Source organism: Capsicum annuum, chromosome 11 (assembly GCF_002878395.1).
Source record: "Capsicum annuum cultivar UCD-10X-F1 chromosome 11, UCD10Xv1.1, whole genome shotgun sequence".
NCBI classification, from domain to species: domain Eukaryota; kingdom Viridiplantae; phylum Streptophyta; class Magnoliopsida; order Solanales; family Solanaceae; genus Capsicum; species Capsicum annuum.
The window spans coordinates 125,545,481-125,571,599 of record NC_061121.1 but is presented as its reverse complement, the minus strand read 5'-3'; the positions used below and the strand labels follow the sequence as shown (position 1 = coordinate 125,571,599).

The window sequence follows — 26,119 nt, the reverse complement described above, 5'->3', positions numbered from 1 at the left end:
ATTGAGAAAAAATAAATAATTATAGGATTAGAAACATTATTTAAGTGAAAAGGAGTTGAATTTGGGTTTAAATTGGTGAAATACACTTTTGGGCCTTTGGAGCCAAAATCCCTATTTCCACTTTCAAATTCAAATAAAACAAGAATCTAGTGTTAAAGATGGAAGAAATTAGTTGAAATAGGTGTAATGGAGCTTACCCAAGCTTAGAAATAGAGAAATTTGCTCAAAACCACAAAACCTTAATCTCTAAGTGTCAAAAATGTTAAGAAATGACAAAACATGGGTATTTATACTTTGCACTCGCAATCGCAGACTACAGGTCGCGATTGCTACATCGTGACTGGCAGGCTATCGCGATCACGGATGGGCTATCACAATTGCAACACCTTATCTAATGGACTTTTTGCAATCATGTCCCAAGGCTTGCGATCATAGGTCCACCAGATATAGTGCACCAACTAGAGACTTTGCATTATTCTGAGTCACTGCAGGACCATCGAAATTCATTTAAAATCTAATGAATGCAAACAAAATATGCTACCCCATCAAATTTGATGCTCTAAACTCAATGGAGATATCATATTTTCAAAAAAACACATCATTTCCACAAAGGTTACCCCTAAAACCCAAAATTACAACTTTCAAAACTAAAGGTTAAAATGAGATTTAAAAGCCACAGAACCAGACAAACATGTTACCACCCTAAAATCAACGTTCTGGATCTACTGGAGAAGTTTGTTTTACCATCAATTGCAAGAATCAAAATATAACCATAGAAATCCATAATAATGCTCTCAAAGCCACCAAAAACCACAATATCGCATTAATGTCACCAAAATACATTAGGAACCATGCCTATCACCCCCACACTCTAAAAATACCACAATGAAATTATGGGGATGGGTAAAATAGTCAAATCATACAAAAATACATATTTCACATTTTTCATTAAATTTTAGGCCGTTTATTAACTAAACAAGTATGACATTAAAACTAAATAACTAATTATATGTTTGAAAAGCCTCTACTAATATGAGCTGATAGGATAAGACCCCAACTAACTCTAACTATCTGAAAACTAAAAAATGCCAAAGATGAAAAGAAAGAAAAAGTTAACTACAGTCCTCGCATGATGAGGACTCACCAAAACTACTACTGCTGATATGATAAAAGATTGTAGTAGGTGTGATCAGGATGCTGAGTGTTTGAACCTATATTATAAGATAATATTGCACAAAAAAAGAGTGTGATCAGTACTTTGAATATACTGAGTATGCAAAATAGGAAAATAATTGATATAAGTTGAACAAGGTACATATAACATGATAACTAGTTCAAGACCAATTAATAAACATATGTTACTGAACTGAATAAGTAAATACAAGGTTATGGAAGAATCTAAAATTTAAACTGTATACTTTGGATTGTGGGAGTTACTAATAACTGACATACGCTAATATGAGCTAACTAGGATACAATCTATAACTGTAACACCCCATCATAGGATAAGGAGTCCCACATCAGCAAAATACAAGAGGGATATTGGGTATATAAGTATGCAAAGCAAGCTTTACTCCCTATTGACGCTTTTTAAAGTCGTGGGGGTCTAGGCCCAGAGCGAATAATATCACTAGTGGGTTAGGATATTACAAGGGTCTCTCGGGCCTTGATGGTTTGGGATGCCCATCAAGGCCAGGGCATCAGCTCAGGTCGTGACAAGAATGGTATCAGATTCGCTCTTATGTCAACCTTGTTGATGTGGGCTAGAGTTCAACTTGAGTTTAGGTAAATCCCGATAAGGCAAGGCAAACCTCAGTTTGGAGTCTAGGAAAATTCCATTCGGTGAGGCAAACCTTAGTAAGGATACTAAGTCTATAAAGAAGGTTTATATAACACCCCAACTTACGATAAGGAGTCCCACATCGGCAAAACATAGGAGGGATGTTAGGTATATAAGTAAGCAAAGCAAGCTGTACTCCCTAGTGACGTATTTTAAAGCTGTGAAGGTCTAGGCCCAGAGCGGACAATATCGCTAGTAGGTTAGGCCATTACAGGGGTCTCTCAGGCCTTGATGGTTTGGGATGCCCATCGCGGCCAGATCCTTGGCTTGGATCGTGATATTAACCCCAACCGAAAGGGTGTTCAGTACCTTGCCAAGGGAACAAATACTGACTAACATGGATTCACTAAAAAGATGTCCAAAAAGGACTAAGATATCAAGCCTGACCCGAGGAGTGACTCTTTAAAACCTACAGTGGCAACATAATTATAGGACTTTGGGACTTCTACTAAAGGTATCAGCCTAACTAGCGAATGAACCTTTATTCTTATATTCACTCGATACTAAGTACTACTCCTAATTGAATGACACTGATAATTATAATACTCACTGGTGGAAATAATCTAACAACTAAAATAAAGGTACTTTCTAAAAGCATTCGAATTATATAAATTGGGAAATATAGCATCTATAGTATATACATGAAATCTTACGTTATCAAGTGTTCATAACCCACCATCTTTGGAGAATTCTACTACTGTGTCAAATTCATAAACTGATCAAATTAACATAATTAAATGACTCATGTCCAACAATCATGGATTTCACAATATAACTAGGGTTTGGGATCATAATTAAATAATAACATGGAAATTCATGCTAAAATGGGGATTATAACTCAATGACACCAAAATACTAAGATACCAATAAATCTACAAATATCCATAACCCTAAGATGTGAAAAAAAAATTATACTGGAGAATTTGGTTAACTTTAAAACTCAATAGGTGAAAGGGTACCCACTGATGAAATCCTATATACCTGGATATAAGAGGCCTGAATAATTCCTTAGAGTTGGATGCTTGAGGAAGATAAACCTTAACTGCACTTGGGAAAAGGAAATCACTTCTTTTTCTCTTCTAAACTAAGTATCAGAAAAAAATACTAAGAAGAGGTCAGGGTCATATAAGCTGCACTAATGACCCTTGATATTCCCCAAAATAATGTAGTTTTCATGTTAAAAGAATGTGAAAATATTGATATGTACTTTAAAATTTTAGAATTGGAAAATACGGGTGTAATACCCCGCGTTTTTGGGCTAGACTTTAAACTGTTGTTCCTATATGTGTAAACTCTAATCCCATGATTTGATTTTGAATACATGTGTTATGAAATTTATCCTAGTGTGTGAAGTGCTATCAAGGTGAAAAATCTTTGTAAGAATAACTTAGAGCAAAGTTGAGCTAAAAGACTTTGATTCGGCCAAATTTTGGTAATCAATTCTACAAGGATCAACTTTAAGCATGTATAACTTTTAATTTATGTGGAATTTTAAGTTCAAGACCCACTAAAAGGTAGATAATTGAATTATCTTTACAACGATACCAATTTCTCCTTAATCTGATACCCGAGCAAAAAGTTATGATCATTTTTTAGACACAATAAGAGCTCATGATAGGCCCACACCGCAAGGGATATTCCTGGGTTGCATCGCGAGGGATACTCCCATGGACTAGGGGCAAACCACGAGGCTATTTCCTTACTGTTTCAGCTTCCTATGGGCCAAGGGGTAATTTGGCCTTTTTCCCTCAACCCCAAACATCTAAAGCATGGTTTATAACACTAAAAAGGCATTATTTACCCATCTTCCTCAAAACAACTCATGTAGAAGCCCTCCTTTTCCCAAGAACAATAATTCAAGCATTTTCTCTCAAGAACACAAGGATTCAAGCTTCAATTTTAATATTTCTTCAAGAATCCATTCAAATAAGGTATGTGGGTATTCATCAATGGGTCCCTTCACCCATTGAGTCCAAAAACCCTATTTTAACTTACAAGTATGAATATTATCCTACTTTATGAAATTAATTCTTTAATTTTATGCTAAATCAATTGAAAGTCATGTCTACAAGTGTTTCCAAGTGAATTACGCTATTTCATATTTTGAATTGCAAGTTTTCATGGCATAGTACATAGATTTCATGTTAAATTCCTGAATTACGAATTTAGCCATGTAATCATGTTGTTTTCATATGTTTAATACATTTCCATGTTCAATTTTATGTTCTCACTCTTTTTGCAAAATGTTCATGTTTTGGGTCTTTGTACCATGATTCCATACTACAGTTTTAAGCTTTGATATCATATTTTATGATTAACCGGTGTTGGAGGGATATGAAAACCCGATACCTAAGTTTTTTACATGATTTCAAATTTTCAAGTAATGAGTCAGTTAAGCCATGAAACTTATCATTACACTTAGATATTTATGATCATGATGATCACTATCAGAAATAATGTCCAGTTAAACTTAGTTTAGTTTAGTACTAGTGTCATTCAGTTGGGAGTGGGATTTAGCACCGAGAGAACCTAGGGATGGGGACTCACCCACCAGTTTAAGACTGACTCCCTAGTCCATCGGGATATCAGATTAGTGGATCTACAAAGCTAGTGTTAGTACTCGTGGCACGATACTGATATCCTTCTAACTAGGGTTACAGGCTAGACCCCGATTAGCTCAAATTAGGGCATGTAAGTTATATGATACATCCCACAGTTTTATTCCAGTTATTCAGACTAAGTATAGTTTAATTTTACATGATCAGTATTCAGATATCATTTAATCAGTATACAGTTATCAGATAATCAATTTACAGATACCAGATAATCAGTATTCAGATATCAATAAATTAGTATGCAGATATTAGTTACTCAGTATTCAGTTATTGGTTATTCAGTATTCAGATGCCAGTTAGTTGGTATTCATATATCAACTACTTGTATAAAGACATTAGTTATCCATTTATATAGATTTTAGTTGTTCAGTCACATAGGCATCAGCCATTAAGTTAATCAGAATAACTTAGTACATGTTATGTTTGGTTTGTATGCTTATTCATTCATGCTCAGTATATTTATATAGTCAGATCTTTGAGTTGTGTCAGTTTCTACTATATAGTTTCAGACCGAGTATTCATACATCATCCTCAGTATAATTTTTACAGCATATTCAGCCTTACAAAAGATTTGCATAAAAAATATATGTTTCTATCACTTTCTATCTTACAGAACTGTCTTCAGCTAATGATTTATCAATTTCACTATGATTTATAGTTTTCAAGCATATTTATATTGAAAATGTATATTTTAGCAAATAACTTATATCCTCAGTTTTAAAGTATGTGTTCAAAACTCCCATGAATTAGTGCATGTTTCCATATACTCATTGCATTCCAAAATACTGATCCACATATACGTCTATGTGCTATATTGTCTAATAATGTAGGTACCAGTTATAGCCTATATATCATAATTAGACAGTTTACAGCTTCCAACCCGCAGGTGATGAGTTCTCTTATTTTGGGGACTCCAGTCAGTTGTAGTTCATGCTCTATCTTGTAATTATTCATATGTATTGATTAGTGGTAGTTAGAGGCATGTCCCAGCTACCTATAGTTAGTATAGTAGAGGCTTCATAGATAGTTAGTCAGAGTCATTACATGGAATTCATGTTTTTTTCTTTAGTTTTATCATGATTAAACTTTATTAGTATTATACTTATTCAGATTTCCTTAAGATCATGTTTTTGCTCAATAAATTTAGATTTTGTACAATTTAATTTAGATGCTCAAGTATCATGCCAATTCATGGGTTAGCTTGGAATCACTTGTGGTTTTAAATACCATGTTACGACTAGGGGGTAGTCCCAGTTTATGACAAACTTAGTATCATAGCACAAAGTTAAAGTGTCCTAGGGTGTCTATGAATCTGTGTTTAGTAGAGTCTTGGAAAATGGGATGGAGACATCTGTACTTTTCTTCGAGAGGCTACAGGGCATTTAAGAAATATTTCCTTTCATCCGTGACTCAGATCGTGCTGTAGAAAGGTTCTCTAAGAAACTTATACAGATTCTTATCTTGCTCCATTCATTCCAGTTCTTCCTTGTTTTTGAGGTAATAGAAATAGTCAAGTTCAAATTCCTATAGATAGAGCTTTCTCATAAAGTCCTTGCAGATAGTTATGGAATTAGATGTTGGTTTAAAAAGTATCCCATTATGTTTTAAACTTTGAAAGTGTTCATTCTTATTCATGAAAAATCATGCATTGAGCCAAAGTCAGATGTGCTCTCAGATTTATTAGATTTATTAGATCTTGTGTCCATGGGGCTAGTTGTATGAAAGATGAATCAGTAGGCTTGAAATAGTGTATGCAAAAATTTAAGTTTGTTGATTCAAAATTAAGTATTATGGTATGGGTATGATTTATAGGAGTGCCCAACGTGATATGGGATTGTAGTATTTCTAAGTTTTTAAAGTGTGTGTGTGCTTAGATAGTAGCCTTGAGTTGATAAGTGTGAATGAGGATAGTAATATAGCATGTGATGCTCTTACCAGTTAAGTTATAGACTATAGGTTGTTGATATTGGATGTTCAGGTGTAATGGTAATTCTCATGGTTTAGGGAAAAATATAATATTAGAGATTGATATTAGTAGGTTATGAAGGAAGTTAGTATAGTTCATTACAAAATTGGGAATATCCATGTTAAGTGTTAGAATCTAAGTTTGATTCTTGGAGGATTGAGCTAGTAGAAAGAAGAGTTGAAATTCTAGTACTGAAGATTTTAAGTCAGTAAGTGTTTAGTTATTCTATGATGACTATTGAGGCTATAAAAAGTTAAGAGTTATATCTCAGAAGGAAGTGATAGCAGTGGGTTTTACACTTTCAGTGTTTAAGTTATTATATGATGACTATTGGGGCTATAAAGAGTTAATGTGTATTGTTATATCGCAGACTCTAGAGTAGAGTTGTTGCAGTTTAGTTTAGAGTTTATTAAAGGGGTCCATAGACTTAGAATGGTGTCTTAAATCTATGGGGAAGATGATAGAACAAGTAACCAAGTCAGGCTCTCAGGTTTTAGTAGTGATGACAGTATGATATAAAACAGCAGTAAGGGAGGATGATGCCCAACCTATTCTCATCTCAGTGCAAAGTTTTGTACCTCAGTCATCACGACATCTACTCATGCCTTACATGTCAGCTCCATGATCATGGTTTATGTTCATGCACATAATAGAGAATCATGTACGCTCCTAGTTCCTAGTATGAGGAGTTCTAGTTCACTCAGCAGTACGAATCATATTCCATGAATTTACGAACTCCAAACTCAGGTTATGTAGCTTATGACTTATGTACTCATGCTTTATAGAATGTTTGGTTCTAGGTACTCATGTTACACCCTTAATGACCAGTGAAATTTATATTATGGCATGTATGCCCTTATTTTTTATTTCTTTGATGAATTTATGTCGTTGATACTCTATTCCTCAGGTCTCAGTTAAGTGTTAAAGTTATGCATAGTATTGTTCATGCTTCAGGATCTCATGTTCTAACCTTTCAATGACCTCTCCTTATGAAATGATAGTGGTGATGAACAATTATTTAGATAGAAGAGAGTAAATATTCCTTGTTGAGGAAATATCATCGTATGTTTGTTTTGTATAAGGCTATAAGTTTGAAGAAATATTGAGGTAGATCTTTTGATATATGTCATGGTCAGTTGAAATTTCATGTGTGTTTTCTTGGGGATAGTGCATGGAATTTGTTATTGATAGAGATTTAGAGAATATGAGAAAGATTCTTTTATGGTTGTTTGACTAGAATTTCAGATATGGTTATAATGATAGGCTTGAATGTCATACTGGTGTATAAGTAGATGGGTGTATCGTGCGCTAATGAATTCCTAGTAATAGGTTAAATTTAGTTGTTGAAGTAGTAAGAAGAATTATTCTTAAGATGAGAATTGTGAAACACGCATAGAGTATTGAATTCATGGTTTATACTAGTATTATGGTGTTATGTGTTGTACCTTGTGATTTCAAGTTAGGCTTGAACATGGCAAGAGTATGTAGTTCAACTAAAACTTTGGCTAGAGTAGTTATATGTACCCATGTAAGGATTATAAGTTGAATCAAATGAGAATAGTATTCAAAAGGACAAGTATGGTTGAGGGAGTATTTGAGAAGTGTGGATAAGCTTGAAAGTTAGTAGTTGCATTGCCTAAGGCAAAGTGATTCTATCTTAGCATATGTTTCATAAGCTTGTGTTCCATGTTACAGAGTTATAGCCATATTTAGATTCCTTTATCAGATATCTTCTTCAGATCATGCCCGAAATTCTTTACTCCCTAATATTATTAGAACTTCTTACAAAAAGTGTTGAAGAAATGCTCCAATTGAGTATAAACTTTCAGTATGATTTAGTCCCTATAACCAACAATTCAGTTTAGTAGTCAGACAGACAAGCTCCTGTGGTTTTCCATCTTTCCATCTAGTTTTATTATGCTAAGTTTCATGAATATTGCTATTCTATGAGGTAATTTATTTGCATACATATACGTTACGAATTAAGTTTTGTCCAAGCATCATGTTTCAGATTCAGCTCTTTAGTCATGACTCAGTATATAAGTGTTCAGTACATGATCTCAGTTTTCCAAGTATACGATCTCAATTTTCCAAGTATTCAAGCTCAGATACTGTAATATCCCTTGTACGACCACAGTCTCATTATCTCATGATTCGTGCTTACATAATGTACTTGGTGATACCATAACTCCATTTTCTTTTATTCCTATACGTGTTTTGTTGAGGAACAATTCCTAATGAGAAGTTACGTACTTTATTCCCTCCTTAGTAACTCTTTGAATTTTATTGTATCAGATGTCACTTCGCAGTTCTATATGTAAGTTCATATCATGAACTTTTCAAGTAAGTTCTCAACTCTTAGGATGAATCAGCTCCTTATAGTAAATATAGTCAAGTCAGCTCAGAAATCAGTTTCATGATGAAAGTTCTAATGTTTTAGCTCATCTATTTCCTTCATTACCATACATGTCATGTGTACGTTATTCCATACTTCTAAGACTTCAAAAGGTTCCTATTCATCATTCGAGGATGAATTATTCTAAGAGGGAGATAATGTAACACCCTGTATTTTTGGGTTAGACTTTGAACCGTCACTCCTTTGTGTGTAAATTCTAATCCCATGATTTGATTTTAAATACATGTGTCATGATCATTATCCTAGTGTGTGAAGTTCTATCAAGGTGAAAAATGTTCGTAGGAATCACTTAGAGCAAAGTTGAGCTAAGAGTCTTTGATTCGGCCAAATTTTCGTAAGCAGTTCTGCAAGGATCAACTTTAAACGTGTATAACTTTTAATTTAGGTGGAATTTTTAAGCTCAAGACCTACCAAAAGGTAGATAATTGAATTATCTTTGCAATGATATCAATTTCTCCTTAATCTGATACCCAGGAAAAAGTCATGACCATTTTTGTGAGACACAATAAAGGCTCGCGATAGGCCTACGCCGCGAGGGATATTCCTCCGAACTCAGGGTCGCATCGCGAGGGCTACTCCCATGGACTAGGGGGCAAACCACGGGGATATTTCCCCACTGTTTTAGCTTCTTATGGGCCAAGGGGTAATTTGGCCCTTTTTCCTTAACCCCAAACATCCAAAGCACGGTTTATAACACTAAAAAAGGAATTATTTACCCATATTTCTCTAAACAACTCACATAGAAGCCCTCCTTTTCCCAAGAACAATAGTTTAAGTGTTTTCCCTCAAGAACACAAGGATTCAAGCTTCAATTTCAAGATTTCTTCAAGAATCCGTTCAAATAAGGTATGTAGGTATTCATCAATGGGTCTCTTTCACCCATTGAGCCCAAAAATTCTATTTTAACTTACAAGTATGAATCTTATCCTACTTTATGAAATTAATCCCTGAATTTTATGCTAAATCGATTGAAAGTCATGTCTACAAGTGTTTCCAAGTGAATTACGCTATTTCATGTTTTGAATTGCAAGTTTCTATGTCATAGTCTATTGATTTCATATTAAATCCTCAAAATACGATGTTAACCATGTAATCATGTTTTTCTCATGTTTAATACATTTCCATGTTCAATTTCATGATTTTCACTCTTTTGGTAAAATGTTCATGTTTTAGGTCTTTGAACCATGAATCCTTATTACAGTTTTAAACTTTGATATCGTATTTTATGATTATTCAGTGCTGGAGAGTTATGAACACTCGATACCTATGTGTTTTACATAATTTCAGGTTTTCAAGTAATAAGTCAGTTAAGCTATGAACCTTATCATTATACTCATATTTTTGATCATGATGAGAATTATCAGAAATAATGTCCAGTTAAGCTTAGTTCAGTTCAGTATGGGTGTCATTCAGTTGGGAGTAGGATTTAGCACTGAGAGAACCTAGGGATGGGGGCTCACCCGCCAGTTAGGACTGGGTCCTTAGTAGCAGTCCCTAAGTTTCAAAACTACGTAGTCAATACAGGATTATGAGATGCCACCCACCAGTTTAGTACTGAAACTCTTTTAGGGATCACCCACCAGTTTAGGACTGACTCCCTAGTCCTTTAGGACATCATATTAGTGGATCCACACAACCAGTGTTAATACCTGTGGCACGGTACTAGCACCCTTCCAACTGGGGTAACAGGTTGGACCCCAATTAGCTCAAATTGGGTCATGTTAGTTATATGATACATCCCACAGTTTTATTCCAGTTATTCAGACTAAGTACAGTTCAATTTTACATGATCAGTATTCAGATATTAGTTAATCAGTATACAGTTATCAGATAATCAGTATACAGATACCAGTTAATAAGTATTCAGATATTAGTAAATTAGTATCCAGATGTTAGTTACTCAGTATTCATTTATCGGTTATTGAGTATTCAGATACTAGTTAGTCAGTATTTATATATCAGTTACTTAGTACACAGCATTAGTTATCCATTTACTTAGATTTCAGTCGTTCAGTCAAACAGGTATCTGCCATTCAGTTAATCAGATCTGCTTAGTACATGTTATCTTTGGTTTGTATGATTATTTATTCATGCTCAGTATATTTGTATATTCAAATACTTGAGTTATGTTAGTTTTCACCACATAGTTTTAGACCCAGTATTCATACATCATCCTTAATATAGTTTTTACAGCATATTCAGCCTTATAAGAGATTTGCATACAAGATTCATGTTTCTACCGCTTTCTAGCTTACAGAATTGTCTTTAGCTCATGATTTATAAATTTAAATATGATTTACAGTTTTCACGCATAGCCATGTTGCAAATGTATATTTCAGCAAATAACTTATATCCTCAGTTTTAAAGTATGTATTCAAGATTCCCATGACTTAGTGCATGTCTCCATATACTCAGTATATTCCAAAGTACTAATTCATATATACATCTATGTGCTACATTGTCTGATAATGTAGGTACCAGTTTTAGCCTACACATCATAATCAGGCAGTTTACAGCTTCCAACTAGCAGGTGATGAGTTCTCTTATTTTGCTGACTCCAGTCAGTTATAGTTCATGCTTTATCTTGTTATTATTTATATATACTGATTTATGGTAGTTGAAGTCATATCCCAGCTACCTATAGTTAGTATAGTAGAGGCTTTATAGATAGTCGTTCAGAGTCATTACATGTAATTCAAGTTTCTTTCTTCAGTTTTATCATAATGTAAACTTTATCAGTATTATACTTATTTAGATTTCCTTATGGTCATGTTTCCGCTCAACAAATTTACTTATACAATTTAATTCATATTCTCAAGTATCATGCCATTTCATGGGTTAGCATGGGATTACTTATGGTTCTAAGTTTCATGTTACGACTAGGAGGTAGTCCCGAGTAGTGACAACGGGAAAGGATATACGAGACCTTTTTACGATCGTGGGTTTCAATTGTGGTTGGAAGTTGGATGATAACTCTCTGAACATAATCAGATGAGCTTTGGTATGATCGTGGGATCTACCTACAATCGTACCTTGGTTCGTATATTTGTTGATTATATCAAGGGCATATGTGGGACTAATGATCGTACCTGGCAATCGTGGTTTCAAAGAATGATCATGGTTCCCTCTTATAGCATGAGGGTATACTTTTTTAACTTTTAGAAGTTGGGCTTATCTCAATAAGACTAATACCTTGTGCGGTCATACAATGTAACCACGGTCGTGGTTTTGAATTGTGGTATCTAACTGTAGAGCAATGCTTTACTAAAAAGGGCATAACTTCCTACTCCGAGGTCGGATTAAGGCAAAACTAGATGCATTGGAAAGGTAATTCAAATATCTTTCATTTGGTGGGTCTGGGACTCAAAAATTCATCAAAATTAGGATGTTATACATCATTTAAAGTTGATCACTTCTTTAGGAATCGATAGGTAAGAGAGGTTTTGGTTTAGTTAAGGGCAAGGGGGTCCTTGTATCCTTGGTATATGGATAGAACCCATCTAATACTGTTAAAACTTAATGAACTGCCCTACATGTACTTGAAGCATGTTTCTAGTCTAAGGTTGGATTTTTTTGGGACGTTACAGTGCCTTCTAAAACAACCATAGTGAGTTGAAGGGTAGAGAATTAAAACCATCTTTGGGATACTTTGATGCGTATCAATTTTTATACACAACTCATTGTTATCATCTACATAGATTCTCATTTGTTCAAAAAATGTTAGTATGAGGCATAACATTCTTTTTTCACTACACAAAAAATCCACTGGAAAGATGCGATTCTCTACATCATGTGCTATCGTTGATAGAAAAATTCCCTCATACTTCCTACTCATAAATGTCCCGTTGACGGCTATGACTTTTCGCATTTGTTGAAAACCATGAATTTGAGCCATATAGGCTACAACAAAGTACTTGAACCCTCCATTTTCATCATCTTGCAATGTCGTCTTACTTTCTGGATTTACATACTCAAGCATATAATGGTATGCATAAAGCACTGCATACCCGTGCCCATGTGTTACCCTAACCAAATACTTTGCAATCTCTATGCCCTTATAAATCTTCCAATAACTCACTTTACAATCCAATTCTGTAAGGAGTTGATTGGTCATGTCTCTTTTAGATGGGCCTTTGTCATTGGGTAAGCAATTTTTAAAGTATTTAATGATAATCTTTGTCATGACGTACAGATTATGGCTCGTAATATGCTTCGAACCACATGTGTGATATTTTTCATAAGTTCTAATGTATAATTTATCCAAACGTATAAATTTCGCACCCTTAACCACCACTTACACTCTGAATATGCACGTCTAAAATAATACACACTACACAAGTTAATCACCTTTTTAAGTTTGAAATCTTTTTAAAGCAAGCAATATGCAATAGAGTGACTAGTTCTTCCTTATTCTCGAACGTTATTCCCTTGTAAAAACTTGTTTCATCATCTTGAAGACTGCTCGACTGTATTGATTGAGAACTGTCCATTGTATTGCTCATAATAAAAGGTGTAGGTATTTGGTTCTCCTCTAATTCATCTCCACTCTTATCATCTGGAATATTTATGTCCACTCCATCCAATTCATCATTTAACATCTCTTGTTGGTCTTGTTCTATATCTAATTCTCTATCAGATTTTCAATTACATACATCCTTAAAATGGGCATAGCTGCATCACTCATATAAGTACACAAATAAACCCGATCGCTTATCGTAAAAGGAAGGACCCTCTTCAAAAGAGTTGTGCATATAACTGATGACAAGATCACTTGGTTGGCAATTTAGTCCACAATTACTGATGATTAAGTTCATAAAATATCATATAATACATTTCTTTGAACTGTCATCACTATCATTTCTAACATGTCACCATTCTTCCACCGACAAATAAATCGATTATTCTTCTTGATAACTCACCGTGACAATCAAGACCTATTGTTATTGAATCCTTCATTAATGGTACCTAAAGGAAATTTGTTAAAAAAAATAATAATGATAGTAAAGTTGAGTGTCTATGTACAACAACAAAATTATATGCACTATCATTGCTTCAACAAATAAGTATTTGTTGCAACAGATGCTTATCTATTGGATTCAGGTTTTGGTTCTGAACTAGCTTTTTCAGCTAATGTAAGATGAATCTAACAGGTAAGTCATTTGTTGCAATAGATGAGTTATTTACAAAAGACCTAGTTGTTAAAGAAGATGCCCTACTTGCTGGATTGAGCTACTGGTTTTGAACATGCATTCAATAGGTAAGTCATCTATTACAACAGAAGAACATATGGCTCATCTATTCTAGTAGATGACTTACCTGTTGGATTGAGTTGTAGTAACATGAATCCAACAGGTAGGTCATCTGCAACAACAACTAGGTCATCTATTGCAATAGATGAGTCGATGACTTACTTATCAGAACCACTTTAATAGTAGTGGAAACAATCTAACAACTGTTATATTCATACACAACCACAGTTGGATACACTACTGAAAATTGTTAAAAAAACAACAGATATACCCAGATGGGAAATTAAACTAAAAATTAATATTTCACTTATCAAAATCACTTATGAAGTAATTGCCCGGTGATATGCGAATGGAATTTGGTACAAAATGTGATCCAATAAGCAGTAGTGGCGACAATAACAAACAGAAGAAGAAGAAGAAGAAGAAGAAGAAGATGAAGATGATGATGATGATGATGAACAAAACCAAGAAAATGATGACGAAGAAAAGGAAGAATGAGAAGTAGAAGCAGCAAACAACAACAAACAACAACAATGAAGAAAAGAACAGAGAGAGAAATGAGCTAAGAACAACTGTTTTTCCCTCCTTTTTTTAGTTATTAGGGTTTTATATAAGATGGACCAAAGTGTAAAATAAAAAACTTAAGAATGTGTAATTAATCTCCTTAATTATTAATCTGAAAATTATTAAACCTACAAATAATTAAGACTTGATTCATCAATGCTTAATTTTGAAACTATTCTACAACCCGAAATTCATTGTCACTATTTTCAAAAAGTATATCACTGAAGGCATTGAACTATAATTATTTGTTCTGTTGTTTAACCCCATTTTAACTTTTTAATTTAATTCTTACGCCCAATATTTTCCTATTTCTAATTTGAGCCTGAACCTCTTTTAAATAGTTAAATTTAATCCCCCGCCTTCCTCAAGATATATTTTACATGTCTTTTCTGATTTCGGAGCCAAAAGGACTTTTTTTTTTATAAAAAATTTCAAAGGGGACATTTGATATAAAAAAAAAATCAAAAAGGACAAAACGCTATGGCCCAACAACTTGTAAGTCGCCTGGTGCCTAGTGACTTGCAAGTCGCCAAACACCCAGTGACTTGCATGGCATTAGAATATTGTGTAACTAAATAGAAATGGACCCAAGTATTTTGTAGCCACAAGTATATGTAATGGACCGAATCTTTCTTCTCAACTGATTTTCACATTAAATAATAAATTTCAACAAATTATTTTACAACGTTATCATCCACAAATATAGAGAAATAATATAAATTTTAAAAACATATATAATTAAATTGTTTAACAGATAATAACTCGACAATATTTGTGAAGATTCACAAGTAAAATTAATTTAAAACTAGCATGTATTCTTTCATGAATTCTTAGATCAATAGCATGTATCTAACAAATTTATTTTTAATAATTCGTTATTAATCCATTGGTTAATAGAATTAGCATCAAATTTTGCTTGTACAGTAATAAAACTTGTTAGTCTTATTACCACCCACCCACCCCAAACCTAAAAATAAAAAATTTGTTAGTCTTTAAAATATTATATTTTTGCTGCATATGATAATTTATTTTGTTTTGATACCTATTTAAGAGATGTAGTTACACAATTTGAGTAGAAAGATGAATTGATAATTTATTAAGCCATATAATTTGAGTGTACGACGACTTATAAGTCATTGGATATCTGGCGACTTGCAAGTCGCTAGGCCCTAGGCACTTACAAGTTGTTTGGCCATAACGTTTTGTGCTTTTTGTTATTTTTCGATATCAAGTGTCCTCTTTAAAATTTGGGGAAAGGACATTCACTAGCCATTTTCAAAACGAATGGCCAACATTTGACATTTTGTCAAAAATTAACCAGTCAGCTAAACAATTTCCGCATTATAGCCATTTCTTAATTTGAGTTATTTTGGGCCATTTAGGTCAAATACAGTTTATATACCTATTGATACAGTCCATATATGATACAGTTCTTAAAAAAATAGAGCAGCCTTTTTCAACTTGGGTCATTCGGTCCTTTTCTAAAAATATTTTAATTTTTTTTGCTACAAATTCTTTAGCTGAAAAATATTCTGCATTTTTTTTATATTTAAAAATAATTAATTAAATATAATTGTATAAAAACGATATAATTGTTATATAAAATATGTATATATGTATAGAAATTGTATAGTTTTATTAAATATGTATATGTATAAAATATATATAAAAAAGAATAAAAAATGTATAAAAATTATATAATTGTTGTATAAAATGTGTAAAAAAAATGGTATAATTATTACATAAATTATATATTAAAATTATATAATTTTTATATTAAAATATTTATATGTATAAGATATATATAGAAACTTTATAAAATGTGTATAAAAGTTATATAGAAGAAACAACAAATTAAAATGACTAAAGAATAAAATTTGAGTTGGAGGACTACTTTTGTGGAATTAATTTCGGCCCAGTGACGCACTTTCCCCTTAAAATTTTTGATAAAAAAAATCCCTTTTGCCTCCGCACTCGGTCGTTACCCCCTCATTCTTCTCCATAGTAGAGCAGACGATAGTACCATAATTCCTCTGGCTTCCAATCACTGTGACCCTTCCTCCTCCTCTACCACCACTTGTCGCCCACTTCAACTTAAGGTCAGTCGCATGAAATCTCTACTTCTAGCTCTGAATTTGTTGAATAATTGGGTCATGGGTGAGAATGGATTTATCCACATTGAACGAGAGCATCTCATAAATTATTGTTCTTGTCTTTAATTTATTGGTTTGCTGCTTTTAGCTGAGAAATTTAGTTTTTTCTAGATTGCTTGTTTTCCTTTTTATGTTTTTGTAGCTGAAAGTGGAAAGTCCTATTTTGATCTCTGAATTAATGCAGGTTAAGCTCCGTCAATTCTTTCTTCATACCTTAAAAGATTCTGAAATACTTTTAAAGATATTGATATTTCACTGAATGCCAAAGGTATTGTCTTTCTAGGTTAAACTTTTTAAGCCCACCATTAAAGCCAGTGATTAGTTAGGGATATAGAATAGGAAATAAAGTTTCTTGGGAGAGGAAGTACTTAATAGAATAAAAATGATTTGGTCAGAAACAAAACTGATGAAATGCAAAGCAAGAATATTTGAATGATGAATATTCAAGAATTTTGTGAAAATGTTTCTATATTCTCGAGCCAATCTAAGAAATCCTGTCTTGAATCTTCATTAGTGGTGTATGGGACCTAAATTTAGATTCCTGTAGGTGAAATGGAAGTACTGGAAGGAATAAGTTGTACTAAAGTGGTAACAAGTGACTTCTAGTTGGGTTACAACTTAGGGAATTACAACAACAACAACCCAGTGAATTCCCATAAAGTGGAGTCTCATAAAGTAGAGTCTGGGAAGGTAAAGTGTACGCAAACCATACCACTACATCAAATGAAGTGGAGAGGTTGTTTCCGATAGACACCCGACTCAGGAAAAAAACATATAAAGCGACGGAAAAAGCGAAACACGAGATGGAATAACACACCAACATTTTTTTTGAGAAGAGGAATAACGCACCAACATAGAATAACAGAAAACAAGACACCCATAGCATAGAGCTATAAACTATCTATCTAAAATCACAAACATCACCAAAACACCAAGAGCAAGAAACTACAAGGCACACGCGAAGCACTATGACGACAGGAACTACTACAATCAAAGCATCCGTTCTTACTGGCAAGGACGTGCTCCAACCTGCTAGCCTGTATTCTAATTAGCGTCCTCCACACCTATGTTGCTCGGACTCTTAAAAAATGTCGATGGGTGTGTCGGATATTCCAAAAATAGTGTCTTTTTGAAGGATCCGACACGGGTGCGGCAACATTTTTGGAGAGTCCGAGCAACTTTGCTCCACACCTTCCTATCTAGCTTCATGTCCGCAGTAAGCTGTTACTACTCCATGACATGTCTAATCATCTTCCTCCAATACTTCTTCGACCTGCCTCTACCCCGCCTGAAACCATCCATAGCCAACATCTCACAACTCCTTACTGGGGCATCCGTGTACCTCCTCATCACATGCTCAAACCATCTCAACCTCATTTCGCATAACTTGTCCTCCACCGAAGGCACTCTCACTTTCTCTCGAATAATCTCATTTCTAATCCTGTCCCTCCTAGTAAGACCACACATCTAACGCAATATCCTTATCTCCTCCATCTTCAATTTTTGGATGCGCGAATTCTCGACTGGCCAACACTCCGCCCATACAATATTGCCGGTTGGACTGCCACTCTGTAGAACTTGCCTTTAAGTCTAGAAGGTACCTTTTTATCACACAAAACTCCAGAGCTGAGCCTCCATTTCATCCACCCTGCACCAATACGAAGTGACATCCTCGTCAATCTCTCCATTCCCCTGCATCATAGACCCAAAATACTTGAAACTATCTCTCTTTTGAATAGCCTGAATCCAACTTAGACAGTAGACCGCAAAAATATGGGGCAGAGTGAGGAGGTATAAAGAGCTACTAAAAAAAGAGTGGTTTAAAAGTTACCAAGAGCAACAACAACATACCCAGTATAGTCCCACAAGTGGGGTCGGGTGAAGGTAGAGTACGCAGACCTTACCTCTAATTTGTTAGGTATGAGAGGTTGTTTCCAAAATACCGTCGGCTCAAAGAAAGCAAAAACAAAAGTTACCAAGAGCAAAAGATAGAAAAGCCTGGAAGACTATAAGAGAGAAAAAAGAAGCTGAGGAGGTGATTAGTGAAGTTGGATAAAGCCTTAGATGATTTATAGTAACAGTAAGGGATGTAGGAAGGCGAGAAAGAAATGTATAAGTAACATGATTGGCGAAAAAAAGGAGTAAAGATTTGATCCAAATTAAGTATACAAAAGATGATTTCAACAAGTTTTGACTGGAAAAATAACTTTACAAATATTCATACATGCGGTACAAATAGAAACAATGCTTGAACTCGTAGAATCAGATCAAGTGAAGTAGATGATGCCATGAATAATATGAGATGTATAGAAACATGTCATCGAGATGGAATCGATATTGAGATTCAGAAGTTACTTGCAGATATTGGTATAGTATGACTAACTAGGTTATTCAATTTTATATTATGGCATGCAAAGGTGCTAAATAAGTCGAGGAAGAGTTGGTTCCAGTATATAAAACAAAGCAGATGTTAAAAGTTGTTCCAATATTATATAAGTAGCAAGGCATGTTTTGAAGGGGGAAAAAATTCTGATTTCTTATACTAAAAAAAGATGCTTACAAAATTTGTACTTCTGGTGTAAAGGTAGCCCACTAGTGAATATGAATCAGCATTTGGATTTCTTATATTTGTTAGGAAGGACAGTGTAGTAGGCTGCCAGCTTTATTCTCTGCAGTTTTTCTCCGTTCTATACCTTCTTGGTACTTTTTTATAAAACTTTTACCTTGTCCAAAAAAAAAAAAAAGAAAAGCGAGGGTGGTATTGCACTTACATGGCATACGACAAAGCTTTTGGAAATAGTGATACAACATTTCCTTAGCGGCATTATAGGGGTAGAGAACCAGCTTGGATTGCCTGGTAGATGATTTTGGTTATATTTTTACAAAGTAGGTTAATTGAAATCACTAGGGAACGGAAGAAAGCTCTCTATGTGATGTTCACGGACCTCGAAAAGGTACATGATAGAGTGCCAAGAGAAGTCTTTCACTAGGTAATTGAGAAGAAATGCATCCATATCAAGTATAAAAACGACGTAAATAATATGTGAGAAGGAACCAACGCAAGCGTGGTAACTGCTGGAAGATATTCAATGTAGTTCTTACAAACTGTAGGTTACACCAGGAAGAAGTCTTGAATCTGGACATGTTTACTTGAGGATGAGCTAATCAGTAGTATATACTATGGCCTTCGATGGTACATTCTAGTTTTTATGTAATTGTCGAAATTAGCGAAGTAGTCAACTATAAATTTGGAATTATGAAAAGGTACTCCATAGAGTAAAGGTTTTAGGATAATTAAAAGACAAAATACAGTACATCTTATCTGCGGACTAGCCATCTGTTTTTTTTTCCTTTGGAAGCTACAGTGAACATTATTTCAGTTGTCAAAAGAAAATTATGTCAAGATTAAGAAGTGAATAAGCACCTTAACAAAAACACTCCATCTGCTGAAGGTAAATTCTGATTCATTTTAAGATCAAGAGGCTTCATTTGATAGGTGGCACCAGATCATAAGTTTGTTGAAGATTTACCAAGGGCTTTGTTCTGTTATTCATGGCCTCTATGGGAAGATTTTCCTATATTTAAGGACACCCATAGTAGTCTTTGGGTATAGTATTGACTTTTGAGCCACAAGAGACGTGATTGCAGTTTAAATTGCAGTTTATTCTGGGAGCGACTAAACATTTGAAGTGTTGAAGTTGTGGATGTATGAATCTGTAGATTGTTCGTTTCTTAGATTGTTGTACCAGAACTGACTTGTGGGAAAAAAATGAATTGTAGATATCAGAGTCCTGTATCTGATATATCTGGCTCATAGATGTCGCCATCAACTTCATGTGATGTGGCATTATAAATTTTTAAGGAAGGCTTTGCCATTATTTGTTAGTTCTTCCTTTTAATGGTCCGAGGAAGATGAGGACGATCATTTGACTGCTATTTCACAGAGCATTGGGAGAATGCTCACGATAATCATCTCTTGAACTGTAGTCTTTTGATGCTTTAGTATCAGAGAACATTTAAAATATCTTTGTACCCGTGCACCCAAGGGTGTTGCCTAGTGGTCAATGAAGTGTGTTGAGAGCCTGAGGTCTCAGGTTTGAATCCTAGCAGAGACAAAACACTAAACACTGGGTGATTCTTTCCATCTGTCCTAACCTTGGTGGACAGAGTTACCTGATATCTATTGCTATCTATTGCTGGTAGGAGGTGGTAGGTATCCCGTGGATTTAGTCTAAGTGCACGAAAGCTGGCCTGGACACCACGGTTATCAAAAATGAAGAAGTCTTGGTACCCGTACCTGATGGAGTACGTTAATATTCTGAAGTAGGCTTAGCAGCTTTGAGGAGCCACACTGTCAAACATCATACTTCGAGTAATGCAGCCTGTGATTATGGTAAAATAAAGTGAATCAGATTAATACTAGCAATCACTGCAGATATGTTTTTTATGATGGTTGTCATCAATGTTGTTTCAGTATTTCTACAACATCAGTCATTGTTGTGATGCTGTCAACTTCCATGCGTCAAGCCAATGTATGAATGTTCCTTGATCCACGAAAACCTAAAGCCTCTAGCAATAGTTTCCAATGCGACCACAAATGTTTTAAACCTAAGGATTTGATATTGTAGTAAAATTCCATCAATAAATTATTTGGTTCTTGTGGTATTTTCTATGTTGTCTAGCGTGGAAAGGTTCAATGGAGGGAATTATTGATTTCATTAGACAGTACTCTTGGAAATGTGCAGAGCAATTCCTTTTACATTGGGTCCAGGTGTCCAGCATCAGGGAATCATCCTACTACCCGTATTGTTATTTTTTAGTTTGATATAAACATCCTTTTAGTAAACCTCAGCCGGTAGAAATTTTTAACCTAGAGACGCTGTGAAGCTTATGCTTTAGCATTATCCGTCTAATGTTTTTTTTGGGGTCAGTTGGAGACATAGTTCTTAGGTCCTACATATCTTTGATTTGCGCTAGTTCTCTTAAACAGTGTTGTGGTGCAGATCTTGTTCTAAGGAATTTCTTTTGCTTTGACTTTCTCTTCTTTACATCCCTCTTCGTTGACGGGATGATGGGGAAGGGGGATTGTATTTTCGATTAGCGTCTTTCACATATTCTGGCTCTCCATACTTTTCCATTTGGTGCAAGTCCATATATATGATCATCTTCAATATTGAGAATTGGTTTTTATTCTTCCATATTCAGCAGGTCAGCAACTAATGGCTAGGTTAAAAGATCAACAATCTGTACGTGTTCCAAAAACTAAGAAAGATAGTCCGGGTGCCTCACAGGTTAACCACCTGGGTGAAGACAGTTGGATAATAGTCAAGAAGCAGAAAGTTACAATTTTGATCCCACCCTTACCTGCACCTAAGCATTCCACAGTGCATAATGCTGGAGAAAGCCTGCTACATGTACCAACAGTTAAACCTACTGATACTCAACCACATCAAGTTGAGATGCATACTGAAGCATGTGTAGTTTGTGAAAGGGAGGTGCCCAAGTCTTTGGCACCTGAACTTGCTATACCAAGAGTTGCCGAAGTAGCTCCACAATTAATTTCTCAGTTCCCAAGACCATTAAGGCACAGTGAAAGGGAGCGTTTAGAAAGTCGACCAATGCATAGTTTCAGGACTAGTAGAACCACTGGTGTTTGCTCCACCTCTAAGATTACCAAGCTATCAATTATCTCTGCTGATAGGGGTGCAATGATAAATAAAAGAATCAGATCGATAAATCTTGTGCGCAAGCTAGAAAGTGCTGGAGGCTTGAGAAGTTGGCTGGTTTCAAGGGGCTTTGATCATTTTGTGAACATCTTTCAAACCAAGAGCATTACCAAGTATCAGTTGGCCAATCTGACCATGGAAAAGCTCAAGGAGATGGGTTCACATGCTGTTGGTCCTCGGAGAAAACTGATACATGCTATTGACTGCCTTTGCCATCCATACTGTTTTGACCATCCGTGATCTCACGAGACAATATGACCTTTGTCAGTGAGATGCTACTACCGTAGATTGCTCGGCTCAAAAAGTTAGTTACAAACTGATCAGGCATGTGCAACAAGAGTTGTCACTATGCCTCGTAAATTTTCAGATATTTGATTTGGTGCCTGCCACTTGCCTGTAGAAGTATAATAGAATGCAATTGAACCACTTAAAGAACGTCAATTTGCATTTGATGGTTATTTTGGCGAAGCGGTCAAACTTTGGATCATGAAGTATCTCCTTAAGGACTTCATCTCATCCTCAAATTGCATTTGGTAACTGTTTTACTTCAACATTTTTTTTGACTACTTCAGCTTGTAGATATAAAGCAGAAAGAGAGCTGAAGTGTTGGCCCTCAACATGGCAGGCCTGTGAATCCTAATCGGGCTTGCAAGGATTATCTGAGACAAGTGTAAAATGAAAGATGGTGAAATGCTGTTTGAATCTTCTGAATGCTTCTAAATGCTAGAATTCCTCTTACATCGAGGCTGTAAGTACCATGGAGTACAAGTATTCGACAATTTATTATTCAAGAGTGTTTTATTATTTCAGTGGTCGCAAAAAAGTTGAACTAAATTGTGTTCTCTAACTAAGAGTTGGTGAAGATCTGAAGTTGGTTATGAAATTCAAGTGTGCCACTAGGATATCATAATTATGTCATTTTGCAATACTGATGTTGCTACATACTATCAAAAGAAATGAATGGGGAACATTGAAAGCTGTTGCAACTTACTTCATAAGGGAGATAAACAAGGCCGTTCATCTTATGCTCTTGGCGAGCATTTTTTTTTTTTTTTTGAAAAACGGAAAAGTGTCAGAAATACCCTTCAACTATTGAAATTGGTTCAAAAATACTCTCAGTTAATCTATTGAGCCATAAATATTCTTCAAGTATTGAAATTGGTCTAAAAATACCCTTCCATCTACTTTTATGGCTCAAAAATGCCTTTGCAACTAACAGTTTTTTTAGATCATAATTAAAAATTCGGGAAAGGATCAAAATAACTCTTCAAGTATTGAAATTCGTTCAAAAATACCCATCAATCTACCTTTATCCTTTATGGCTCAAAAATATTCTTGCAACTAACGATTTTTGAAATCATAATTAAAAATTTTATTAAATGTGTGACAATTTTCTATTGGTCGAAACTAAATTAATTAAAATGTTTAGCCCAATCTGAACTCAACTAAAACTACTCACTTCAAATCCTACAAAATTAATCATAATTTTGATCGGTGAATGGTGTGAAGTGTGTGGCGTGTGGTCTCGCATGGGGAATGCACTTGCCAGTGGTGGCAACACAATTTGATGTATATAAACAAAAATAGTGCCAACTATTTAGGAAAGAATGTACTCTCTCTGTCCCAAATTACTCATCCCAAATTGAGATGACGCATTAATTAAGAAAAATAATTAATAAAATGCCTAGTTTACCATAGTACCCTTATTAAATGATGTTTACATTTTAATTTGAAGAAAAAGTAATTATTGTAAAGGGTAAAACATGAAAAAAAAAATTGTCTTTTCTTGATTAATAAAAAAAAGAGAAGTAAAATGGGACATCAAATTAGGAAATTTGGGACGGAGGGAGTATTTTTTTTTTTATACAAACTAAATGTGTCATGTAAAATGAAATGAAGTAACAAGATAGTATTGTCTAAGACGCAGCATAACCAAGACATCTCAATTGGTTTTGCTAGATAACACATAAAAATATACATCACAAAAAAATATCAAGCTAACATTATAATTAGGGGATAGAATTCTTCACAACATTACATTAGACTGACAGATTTTAAGTAACAACGTTCCTGCATTTGATAGAAAAAATAACTCATACTACTAGGTAATTTTAGTTGGGGCAAATTTTGTACGGTTTGGGTCGGGTTGTTTGAGTTGGGTATGAATTGAATTTAATATTTTAATTAATTTAGTTTCAACCAATAGAAAATTGTCACGTATTTAATAAAATTTCTAATTATGATTTTAAAAAAATCTTTAGTTGAAAGGGTATTTTTGAGCCATAAAGGTGGATGAAGGGGTATTTTTGAACCAATTTCAATACTTAAAAGGTATTTATGACCCTTTTTCGAATTTTTAATATGAGTTTAAAAAATCGTTAGTTGCAAGGGTATTTTTGAGTCATAAAGGTGGATGAGGGGATATTTTTGAACCAATTTCAATAATTGAAGGGTATTTCTGAACTAATAAATTAACGGAGGATATTTTTGAACCAATTTCAATACTTTAAAGATATTTTTGACCCTTTTTTGTTTTGAACATAAAATCGTATTCCCACTGTTCTTTTTTTTTCTCCTTTTATTTTTGGCCTTTTTCCTTTTCAATAGGAAAACAATAGTAAAATATGACCATGATTTCTTAGACAAGATTTTTCACATAATGAGAATTTTTTTTTGCCATAGTACTTTCTTGAAATCTAAGTGTCTAAAATATCATTTTAGAATGAAGATCTTATCGAGATCACAATTTTACTCCATATATTGGTCAAATTTTTACATATTGCCAAAAATCCTGCCATTAATTGGTGAATGACTGTAATAAGAGCATGCATAAAGAAAAAAAACTAAAGATCTATTATATTGAACATCATCATGGAATGACTATATAGGTAAAAAGAGTATATCAGGCTTAAAAAGGAATGAATATATATATATATATATATATATATATATATATATATATATATATAGTCTTCAATGATCCTAAATAGGTTTGGTAATTAAGATTATTTTTCGAACAACACAATCACCCCTTATAATTATTAGTATCAAAGAAAATTTACCAATTAGACTTATAACGACTTGTTCCGTCGTTATGGATAAATCTAGTATATCAAAATTCAGGTTAAGGTTTTTCTCGATTTGGGAATTCAAAATTCTAGGCTAGGCTAGTATTGGACCAAAGAGATGTATGGTCTAGGACAATTCGGGAATGGATGGGTAAATATGAAAGGATTTAATATGACTTAATGTTAGCTAAAATGATAAGGAGTCCGTAGAATCTTGCAGAAGTGAATTTGGGTAAGTAAAACTCTTAATATTGAACTTAACGTAAAGGGGTTAGTCCGGAATGTCAAGATTTGGGGGTGCATTGTTAAAAAAGCAAAATTGAAAGCAATTTCGAGCTTCTGTCTTGCCACACCCGCTATAGTGGGTGGCAAACCTCTATGACTACGCTGCTATCGTGGGAGTCAAAGTTGCTTAATCCTGCCATAGCGGGCAAAATTCGCTACAACGAGGCCGCTATAGAGGGATAGGGTAGCTATAACGGGATAGACGTGGATTAAAGAAAAAATATCCGAAAACATTTC

The 26,119-nt window shown here is 34.4% G+C and overlaps 1 protein-coding gene across 2 annotated transcripts; it reads left to right on the top strand.

Moving 5' to 3' along the window:
- The first annotated feature begins 16,536 nt into the window (after window positions 1-16,536).
- LOC107848230 lies at window positions 16,537-23,412 on the top strand. Of its 2 annotated transcripts, none has more exons than XM_016692939.2 (2): window positions 16,537-16,749; window positions 22,012-23,412. In XM_016692939.2, exon 2 carries the CDS (start codon window positions 22,023-22,025, stop codon window positions 22,767-22,769), a length of 747 nt encoding a protein of 248 aa, XP_016548425.2. In that variant the 5' UTR covers window positions 16,537-16,749; window positions 22,012-22,022; the 3' UTR covers window positions 22,770-23,412. The 2 variants fall into 2 exon arrangements, with proteins under 2 accessions (XP_016548425.2, XP_016548424.2); XM_016692938.2 differs by having other exon boundaries at window positions 16,538-16,749; window positions 22,009-23,412.
- Window positions 23,413-26,119: the final 2,707 nt, after the last annotated feature.

Excerpts from the sequence above, each read along its gene's own strand:
- LOC107848230 (XM_016692939.2), top strand. The coding sequence starts at position 22,023 with ATGGCTAGGTTAAAAGATCAACAATCTGTACGTGTTCCAAAAACTAAG.